This window comes from Blennius ocellaris (assembly GCF_963422515.1).
Source record: "Blennius ocellaris genome assembly, chromosome: 3".
NCBI classification, from domain to species: domain Eukaryota; kingdom Metazoa; phylum Chordata; class Actinopteri; order Blenniiformes; family Blenniidae; genus Blennius; species Blennius ocellaris.
The window spans coordinates 11,621,028-11,632,186 of NC_137652.1; the positions used below are offsets into that span (position 1 = coordinate 11,621,028).

The 11,159-nt window shown below is 42.4% G+C and overlaps 1 protein-coding gene across 1 annotated transcript in view; it reads right to left on the reverse strand.

Annotated features, from left to right (window-relative positions):
- The window catches only part of ndst3 (N-deacetylase/N-sulfotransferase (heparan glucosaminyl) 3), a gene marked incomplete at its 5' end in the record, with an annotated part of 44,446 nt that extends 33,555 nt beyond the window's left edge, over positions 1-10,891 (reverse strand). Inside the window, one exon of the mRNA XM_080520732.1 lies at positions 9,893-10,891. Coding sequence (XP_080376858.1) covers positions 9,893-10,891 — 999 coding nt within the window. The remainder of the gene's footprint in view (positions 1-9,892) is intronic.
- Between the last annotated feature and the right edge of the window lie 268 nt (positions 10,892-11,159).

An 11,159-nucleotide genomic window follows, 5' to 3' on the forward strand; every position in this document is an offset into this window, starting at 1 on the left:
CTAATCTAATGGTGTGAAGATGGTCGCATGCCGACAGATGTGCACAATTCCCTAATCTGATGCCATCTCCTCTGCCATAACAGCCTCCACATCTTAAACACACACACACGCACGCACGCACGCACGCACGCACGCACACACACACACACACACACACACACACACACACACACACACACACACACACACACACGGGAGAGCGTGTGTCCACAAAGACTTAAGAATTAAATTAAGTTTGTAGCTGAGTGCTTTGCATTGTAACTCAATATACACCCCCTGATGCGCTTGGTTCGAAATGCATTATTTACGTGCGTGTTGGTATCTGTGAGTGCCAGCATAGGTGTGTGTCCAAGTGTGCAGCATATTAGTTTAAATAGCTCATTTGTATTCTGCTATCTACCATCCATAGCAAAAGGATAAATAAAAGACCCACATAGGAAATGTTTGCGGTGAGTCACGAGAGACTCAAAGCCACAAGCAGCCAAGCACTTTCCTTTTTTTCCCCTTTTTTTTCTCCGCCTACACACGGTCAACATTTTGTCACCTCTATTTCTGACTCGGGATAATTATATTTTTATTGTGTGGCAATGCCAGTGTGCTCAGAAAACCATTTTTAAAACTCTACTTGTTGAATTTACAGATGGTTTCGCATTTGAGTGCGATTGAAAGGAACTGCACTCCACTGTAGGGGGAAATTTCAAACTGAACCACCAGAAAGCAAACATGGATGCTTTGAAATGGGCGTTGTGAATGTGCAATTTACTCCATGAAAGAGTTTGTTGTTCAGCAGTCGGCTCTCGAATTGTTCACATCAGAGAACTAACCAAAAAGGGGTCTTCAAAACACTCCAAACCCGAGACCACAGTGCATATCACAAAACTTTCCCAGGGAACAAATTGCTTTGAGATTTGCTTTATCCATCAAATTTGGGTTCTTGGTTAGATTTCAAAGAAATTAAAAGCTACAAACAACATAATACCTGATTATTCTTTATATAACCACAGAAATCCCCAACATGATTTTCAAGTGTTTGTGTAAGGTCTTCAAAAAGTGAGCAAATTTCTGCGATTAAAAACACCCTCAACAGCTTCCCTCTCGCGCAAAGACAGAGAGGGAAGAGAGAAGATTGAGGAGGGGTGGGAGTGCAACAGACATTACCCGTGTTAATGCTATATACTATTTATATATATATATCACGCGGTTCCAAATGCTTTCAAACCGTTGCTAGATTACACGACATTGAGCAATACTGTCTAGATATTAACACGATTTTCAAGCAGGTACCTAAATTAGCAAAAGCAATAATAACTACAGAAGTACATGATTTTTACAGTTGAACAAATGATGGCAAAAAACAAGCAACAACAGCAGCACAGCTCATTGATGAGGAATGGGAACGTGTGTGTGTGTGTGTGTGTGTGTGTGTGTGTGTGTGTGTGTGTGTGTGTGTGTGTGTGTGTGTGTGTGTGTGTGTGTGTGTGTGTGTGTGTGTGCGTGCGTGTGTGCGTGCGTGCGTGCGTGCGTGAAGTTTTTCCACTCTGTGCGGTTGAAATTGTTGCTGGGGGGCCTGCAACCCGAGGTCATCGGACCCGGGCACCTCCATCCCTGGCACTCGGCAGCCCCCCAGACCCAGGAAGGCTCCAGCGAACCACCCCAGAGAGCCACACCCCCAGCCCAGGAAGCACCAGAGAGAGAATACAAAAAAAGACCGCAACCAGCCGAGAGAAGGCCGGTCAGAGGAAAACCATCTACCCGCCCCTAGAAGCATAGAATTGTGTTCAAACATGAAGAGTTCAACCCTAAGTGGCTGACCAATTCGGGGCATCAGATTGACGTGAATGTGAGATTATTTGTTTTTAATAAAACTACAGAATCACTTGATGTAATGACAGATGGTTCTGGGATGAGGCAGTTTATGAAGCTATTTGGCTATGTGACAGACAGAAGAGCTGATTTAATTGGCAAAGTGACAAAAATTCCCCTCATTTTATCTTTGGTGTCTTCATGTTCATGCAATATTCCAGACAACAGGCAGGGTTGTCTGTAGACAAACAAACTCAAAAGTAGTTTAATACCCTCAACATCACAATCTGAAATGTGAAAAAACTATGTGGATACATACACATTTACGTCTTTTTTCAATAAAATTTTAACATGTTGCACTGTTCAGGGACAAATGATGCCGTATTTTGTCAAATTATAAAAGAAAATATTCTATTATATTTTATCTATTATTTTTTTTACAATATTTTCATATTCATTCATTTGATCCATCATCCATCCCACAATCCATCTTCTACACACTTTATACTGTCTCAGTGGCAAAGGTGGGGTTTCTGGAGCGGATCCCAGCTGACTATGTGCAAAAGGATTTTTCACCCTGGACAGGTTACCAGCGAGTGACTTTTCCACATTTTGTTCAAGTGTACAAATACTTTTGCAAGCCATGGTGGATTAATGTGAAAACCCCTTTGATTGACCTTTTGTGAGACATTTTTAATGAGTTTAGAAATTTCCCAAATTGAGACCAATAATGAACATCAAAAAAACTATTTGATTCAAATGTAATCTTTTGCAGATTAGTAAGAAATCTACAGTTCATCTACAAAATATTTAAAACAGAAACATATCCGGATACCACAACCTCTGCAATAAAAACGGGAAACTCTGTGCGACAACCAAACATTACAAAACCAAACCAAATAGAAAAACTGCAGACAGGACGTGACTGTCATTGTCAGAAACCTTACTTTCCAGAAGAAAGAGCTTAAGGAAAGACTGACATCTCAGTGCAGACGATGGCCAACAATAAACAGAAGCACACTTCTTGGCCACAAACACCCACACCGAGCACATAACAAAACTCCAAGTCTGGCTCTGATATACAATGAAGTCTGCCGCTGTTTTTCTGAGGGTAACAGCAGCAGATCTTGGAGCATGGAGGCTTTAACCGATACAGAGCCAATCTGTCTACTCTATTGGATACTAAGCTCAAAGCTGAGAGTAGTTTAAAATTGGGCCATATGAGATACTTCATAAGAAAGAAGGGGAGATTTGGATTAGCAGGAGGTGGGACTACGTAGCATGTGAGAGATCTTGACAATCCGAGTGATGAAGGTAAACACACGCTGGGATTAGTGGCTGGTGATAGTCCTCATTTCGGTGCCCAATCCCACAGCTTCCTAACACTGCTGGTGTCAGAAGCAATGCCAGTGTGTGTGTGTGTGTGTGTGTGTGTGTGTATGTGACAGCACTCATGTGTTGGTGTGTATTTGCATGTGTGCATGTGGTAAGCGCTGGAAGAGGTGCCAGCTAGATGTTGGGGTTCAAACAGATGGGAGACAGGCATCTGGACAGCTGGCATTCACTGCTTTTCAAAAGCCCTTTACACCATCCACCTCTTCACTATATCCCCATTCTGTCATTCTCGTGCCTTTGCACTGTTTCTTTTCCTCTTTTTAACATTTCTTTCTTCTCACAGCCTTAATCCTGGCTGGGAGATCCAAAATAATAATAGTAATTAGAAAATTAGAAATGTCCTAATGGGATTTTATGCGCAAACCAAATTGAAGGCAAACAGAGAGCAGAAGAGGTTCAGCACATTCACAGGGTTTAATTCCTTTGTACGAGCAAGTACAAAATTGTTGATTTGGCAACCTTATTGCTTTGTGTCTGCTTGTGTATGTCTCCGTATGTCATACAAACACCAGCCCAGCAAATTTAACTGGGTCAGGCAACCCTATTTGATGAGCAAGAGGCACACCTCAACAGTTAATACCAGTCCTCCATTTGCTTACTTCTCCCCTCTGTCTCATTCCCACTCTCACTTGTCAGATTCAAGACAGTGCAGCTTATTATATTGGAACATTTTACAAAATCATCTATTCACTCGCATTTACGTATCCAAGGTACTTGTGATTGCTTTGGCATCACTACACTTACACTAAATTCTTCTTGGCAGCCCCTCAAGGATTTTGAGTTTCAGTGATTGCTGTGACTGCAAACCCAGCCTCATTTGGTGGAAGAAAATGCATGGCACTCAGCCACACTCCCAAGAGTTTATTTGGACTAAAAGCAAGGGGACAAACAAAAAATGTTAATTAAACAAAACAGTTATTAAGACACTTTTTTTTAAGAAACACTTTCATTTGAGGATTGAAAACAACCTCAGGTTCCAAACATTGACATGTAATATGGAGTTGAAAACAGGACACAATGATTTATTCGCAGCCATATCTTGTCCCAAATATAACACAGACACCATATCAGATGTTGAAAGTAATTCATTTTACCATTTCAAGATATATATTAGCTCGTTTTGTATTTAATGGCAGCAATACATCTGGAGGGATCATCAAAGTCGTCGCATATCTTATATTCAGGACTTTTGTTTCAGAAATTTCCTCAGTTTTCGCTCATAGTTAATCACATAAATGAAGGAACATCTTCTCATCTTTAAGTCAAAAAAACTCCAAGTCTTTAAATTGTTTTTTTTCTTTCTTATATATGTGTTGCCAATAAACTTGATTGTTGGTAAATGCTCCAGCTGTTTTCAGTTACGGGACTTACTTTTGCAGTCTTTACTTGCCCCTATCCAATTGTTTCTGAGGCCATCAAATTTTAAATAAGCCGACATTTTGAAACAAATGACAAACTGTCTAACTTTTATTACCTAATCATGTTGTGCTTCTTCTATTGTGAACACCATAGAGGTTTTATTCCCAAGTAATTGCATCATTGCAATAATTAGTTTTTTTGGTTACACCTTTACTTTGTCCCCCTTCGTTTTTAGGAGTCATTGTTTAAATAGCTTCCCTGTAACGTTCTTCGCTCCCTGCAGGGATGACTGGGATAATGTAACTTCTCCTGATCAGGGGGTATAAATGAGAGCAGATGTCAGGATGCATCCTGCTGTAAGCATCACTCTGTTCTCTTCTTCCATCTTATGTGTCATGTCTTTTCACTCTTTACCACCTACAACTTTATTATTTTAAAAGCCATCAGGAAGCTTTCTTATCAAGCCTGCCGTAATTAAATGAATATCAACCCACAGATGAAACATTAGCACAAAATTGTGTGCTTCTTGTCACAAAGACCGAAACTCAATCGACTTCCCCCAGTTTTTCTCATCTCTCCACTGATTTTTAAATCCTTCATCCATTGTTTATGTCTTTCTTCATTACTTATGTAATAGCATTTGGCAAAGTACTAGAATGATATGAAAAGAGCTTAGTTTGATTGACTTAAGCAGTAAATATGCATCATATTTAATTAGTTCTAAAGATTAACTCTAAGCAGGACTGCACAATAAATTATGGACGGATCAGCCAAATACCTTCAGTGGGATCTGAAACGAGTACATTTTATGCAATTCAATTTTGGTTTCCTTCTTTTTTACATCAAAACAAAGTCATGAAAAGGGCACAAACACAAATACTTTAGCTTGGACATTCTTGCTCATTAATTTCAAGTGTGCTTACTGTGCATTCTTGTCAGTCATATATCGCTCACTTTAGAGTGCTGGTAGAAAAACTACCATCTTGCTGAGTTAGATTTTAAAGCCGGCTTTCACTTCTGGCCTACGGGCAATTCAGCATTTTATGGTTTATTAGCCCACATGAAAGTAGTAATTATTTCACTCGCCAAATTAAGCAAAGTAATGCAAATGGTGAAAGCTGTTCCACTGTGTCATTGGAGACATATGTTTGAACTTTTCCTAAAATAGAATTATTCCTTTTTCAGAAGCACAAAACAGGGAATGGTGCAACATCACATTGCCAAAACACAGCAGATTTCATCTGGTGTGATAGTAGTGTATAACTGGGTTTCTTGACACCTTTCTTTCCCCCACTGGTACTGCAATACTCGATTGTACTTGCTTTAAACAGCGGCTCGTTTTTCTAAACTTTGTTTGCTATCCTAAAATTCAGCTGAGCGATACTGCAACAGAAATCCATGACTGTCTCTTGAAAATGACAAACAGAAACCAAACAGGATGTCATGTGCAATTGAACACTATATTTTCAAAGCCTTTTCAAAGGAACACTGTTTACAAATTGATGTTTGATAAGGTGAAAAAATAAATCATCTGAGGTATTAAAATTGGTGGATTGATGCAAGATGCTCTGTTCCATGTTTGCAATGATGCAAGAAAGCAGAGGTGATTCAAATCATCTTTTTTTCCCAACCAATTAGAGCACTACAGTGAAGTATTATCACATTTTAGTGTTATTTTGCTCCTTGAAAGTCTAATTTAGTAGATATTAAAAAGGTTTATATAAAAAAAAAAGAAAAAAAAAAAAAGCCAGTACCGGTAGTCTGAAAGAGACAGTAAATATTAGACTCAAGGGGAGATGAACTCATCACTCGTCGTTGAGCCACAACTTGTCTTCGGGTAGATCACTTTTTCAACAGCTAACACTGCAAATTATGCTAAGAGTCTACGCCTTCCTTGGCTTCAATGTGTTTTCACATGTATGCGCGTGTCATCTAAACTTGGCTGACACCGCTGCAGAAAACACCTTGGGGGAGGAAAAGAGCAAGAACGAGCAGTGAGAAAGGTTCAGGCCAGAATACAAATGGGGCGTAGATACTGATCAATGACTGAGGCGAGGAGTGAATGAGGAGGAAGGTGACTGACGAAAGAGGAGGAGGTGGAAGGGGAGAAAGGTGGAGGTGATAAAGAGAGAACCAAAGATGAAGATCTGACAACACCCTCATGACCACTCTGAAGGAAAGAAGGAGAAAACCGACATGCATGAATTAAAAAACACAAGCAGTGGCACGAATACCATTGATGGGAGTTTTTGACTGGCATCATCCCTCATTTTGAGAAATGTCATCGGTGGGGTGCCTCCCTGTGAATCATTTTAATAGAGGAAATACAGCTGTGTGTGTGTGTGTGAGCGAGTGTGCGAGCAGACAGAAGGGGGTGTAGGTATTGTTTGTCACCAGATGAACTCGTGGGGTGAGACTAATGAAGAGTGCAGAGAGAAGGAGGGTGGCATTTTAATTGGCCTCTCTCTCTTTCAGTTTCACTTTCTCATCTCCTCTCAGGCAGAACAGGAGATTGAATGTTGGCTTTTCGGTGGTAAGAGTGGATTTCTAACACTGGCCCTGCAAACACCTTGTTCTACTAATTGGTCAATAACAACCCCAGTTACATACTTTGATGCAATGTTCGACATAAGCTGATTTTGAAGCACAAGAGATCAGAGTGGATTTACATTTTCACATTCATAATGTGTCGTTCGAAATTATTCATTGTGAAATCTTTCGCCATCGGGAGTATTATAGCTGCTATTTGCTTATAAAATAGATTGGAATTTTACACAACTGTAATACCATTTTCAAAGCGCTGCAGGCAAAAATTCAACGATGTTGTGATGAACCTGCCAAACAAGGTTTCGTGGTCTGTAATGTCATCATGACCATGAATCAGACTGTTCTGACCCAAATTTTTAATCTAAAACAGCTTCCGTGTTTTTTCTCCTTCCATCTCTTCCGAAGCGAAGGCAAATCAACGCAACCTCAGTATCAGCAGGGGAATGACCGCATGCCCATGATCAAATCATTCCTTGAATTCCACAACCACTCATCTTTTTAATTTAAAAAAAAAGAGGCCATCTTTTCATTCGTCACCTTCACCCAAAGCTTGCTATATGGTTGATATGAGGACTTTCAGTCTGAGTCATCCCTCCAACAGATTTCCACCGGCGGCTTGACTGAAGGTAAAGACTTTCACTTATGAGGGCATTCGAAGACTGACAAAATATACTACATATATATAAAGACACTGGGAGAAAGTGGTGAGGTGAACTTGTTGATCATATAATTGTGAATATGCGTGGAGTACCTCTGCGTACACATTTTTTACATAAAGCCTTCCTCGTACTGTTATCTGACAGGTCTACCTGAGGCTCTCCATCTCTGAGGGGCGGGCTGCTACAAATCATCATATTCCTGCTCCTTTGCTACTCCTCCTCTGCTTCCCCATCTCCCTTCAGCATTTTGTTTTTCTGAAATCAAAAAGTTAGCTGCGAGCTCTTCCCCTAGGCACTATACTCTACCTCCCTCTCTCCTCCAACTACTTTCTCCTCGGTTCCTCGAGTCGTCCTCCTCATGATTGCCAGCTACCCTAAAGGAGAGAGGCGAGCTGAAATGTGGAGGAAGTAGTGTGAATGTTTCAAGTAGCATCACTCTCTTCTTTTTTTTCTGACCCACTCTCTATCTATCTTGCCATCTCCCCCCTCCTCTCCACCTCTTACTCCATCCCAATCTCTCTGCCCTTCTGTTATGGCACTGGTTCATCCTCATGTATATTTATGCTACAAAGCTGAAGAGTCAGGCAGACTTAAAATGAAAACTCCAACTAGAAAGCGCTTGTGTGCTCATTTTGTGAATGTGTGTGTGCAAGGAAACCTGTCGACTGTGAGTGTGTGTACATGAATATGCACTCTTTTATCCTTTTTTTGGATACAAGCATCTTTTTTTACATTCAAGGGTGGAATTCCTCTCCACTTCACCACCCACTGCATTCCTGTTTTGTTTTTGTTTTTTGTCCCATCCAGCCACGGACAGGTGGCTCAGATTTTGTCAGAACCTGACAGGGCAGGTGAAAGTGACATTCTAATACAATGTCGTAATTCAGAAAACAGCCACATACACACACCCACACCCACACACACACCCACGCACACGCACACGCACACGCACACACACACACACACACACACACACACACACACACACACACACACACACACACACGTACACACAAACACTTCTGATCATGCATATCCTGTGAGTGCTGTGAGATGCATAAACTCTTCTGTTCTTAGCTGATGTGCGTAACCACAAAGCACCATGAATCTCATCTTTCTCAGAGTTGTACCTTCCCTCCCCCCATTGACACACACACACACACACACACACACACACACACACACACACACACACGCACACACACACGCACGCACGCACGTACGCACGCACGCACGCAAAACCGACCACATCGCTATTTATTTTCCTTCTTAGGGAAAGATCGCAGAGGGAGGATGTGACCACAGTTTTCAAACCAAATTCTGCCTGCTGAGGAGTTTTTCAACCCTCCAGCGAACCAGGAATGGGTTGTTTTTTTCTTCGCTTATGAATATAAAATTTTTGCAAATATCAGGATTTTTTGTGTTTACAAATACTGTATTTTTTTAATGCATACATGCACAAAGGTGCAAGACCATCTGTATATGTGTGTTTGCGCATGCAAGCGTGTGTGTTGAAACAAAAGCTGTTTTGAGAGGCGGGCTGCATGGCTGACTCTCCTTTAGTTTCCTTAAGAGGAACGTGGGAAAAGAGGAATAAGTGCCATTCATCTTTTCACTGGCTCATTCACTACCTCTCTTTTTTTCCCTCTCACCCCTCCTCTTTACCGCTTTCACACCACATCTTTGTTCCCTAAATGGCCTCTTCTGGCTTAAACTCCGCTTGAAAATACCCTCTCATTGTACCCTAACACGTATGCACTTGATACACAAACACACGGAGGCATTTTACACACAACACACACACACACACACACACACACACACACACACACACACACACACACACACACACAATTCCAAGCTATCTCCTTGATGCACCCCAAGCCTGCGCTACAATCCTCTAAAATACACTACGAGAACAATCTTAACAATCTTTTCCTGGGATGCCTTACACCGCAAGATATAAACCTTGCTTATCTCCACTACTTTACTGTCATCAATTATTGTTCTTAGAAGTTGATACCAGAATGAAAAACCCAGCCTGACACTACTGACTCGAGAGAATGTTTCCTCTCAGTCTTACCGTTTCTCCCTGATGCACATTGCCACACATTCATCTTTATCAGTACCTTCACATCCTTGGCGTTCATGCGTGTCCTCTCCTTCCCGACAAAAATGTCATCTATATCCACCAGTATGTGCCGATCCAGGCCCAAAGTAAGCTTTCTGTCTGTGAGGTAGGAAATTGCATCCACCAGGATGAGTCTGTGGAGCCAGTAGCCTAGTCCCTGGCCGAAGAGCACTCGCCTCACGCCATCATAGAGTCCCATGTCCTGAACCACCGTGGCCTGGAGGCCAAGGCTGAAGCCTTGGCCTGGATTATCTCCGCTGCCTGCCCCCGCTCCTTCTTTCGACCGTGCATGCAGTACAGCCTGGTATGTGGAGTGATTTGAGGTGAAGGTGGTCCAGTCTTCTCCGGGTAAGGCCCCTCGATCTGTGCCAGGTTTGGTCATGTGGAGGAGAGGTGAGCTAGAAACCACACAGCAGTCCCAAAGTGCCTGGTTGGTCCTCAGCACCAGTGGCAGGCCTCTGAATTTCAGGACAGATGGTGAGTTCTCCGTGGAACGAAAGAATCCGATGATGCCAACTCTGTACTCAGTACAGTATTGATGCAACAGCTGTCTGTTCCATGTGTCTACATGTGCATACTTTAACAAGTTCTCATAAATAATGAGTGAATATCGTCCACGACCCTTTTCTGTTAGCGGCGGAAGGTCGCCCTTTCCTGAAGCAATCTCCATGCGGAACTGAAAATGTGCAGACTCCAGTATTGCCACAATGTCCTGACCTAACTGGGAGTACTGGGAATCCACCAGCACAAGCACAACCGGATCTGTGTGGACGTGTATGTGCGGCGGGTTCGGAGGGTACGGGTACGGGAGTTGACGATAAGGTGACATAGAAAGCGACTGAGAGCAGGCCGGCTCAGCAGATTGCCCAAGCTGCATGGAGGGGGTAGAGTTTGAAAAGAGAAAATATGCAGATAGGAGGAGAGAGAGGAGACAACAGGAGGCCAGCAGCAGCAGAAGCCGACGCAAGTGACGTCTGAATCGCACGGCCACGGACATTGTGAATTGCAGACGTGTTGTGCGTAGCAAGAAGAGCTGTCTTTTTGGATTTGCTGGAATCTGGGGAGTGCGTGCAGAATTATCGGGGTCAGACAAACCCACGAGATTGTCTATGTGTGTGAGACAGGAGCAAAGCCACTCAGGGACGGGTCATGTAACCATGGCAGGTGAAGAAAGGAGTTGTGCCGGATATTGGGGAACGGAGATCTTGATTGTGGAAATTCAGCCGAGGAACTCTCCTTCAAATCCTCACGGAAGAAGTACATGC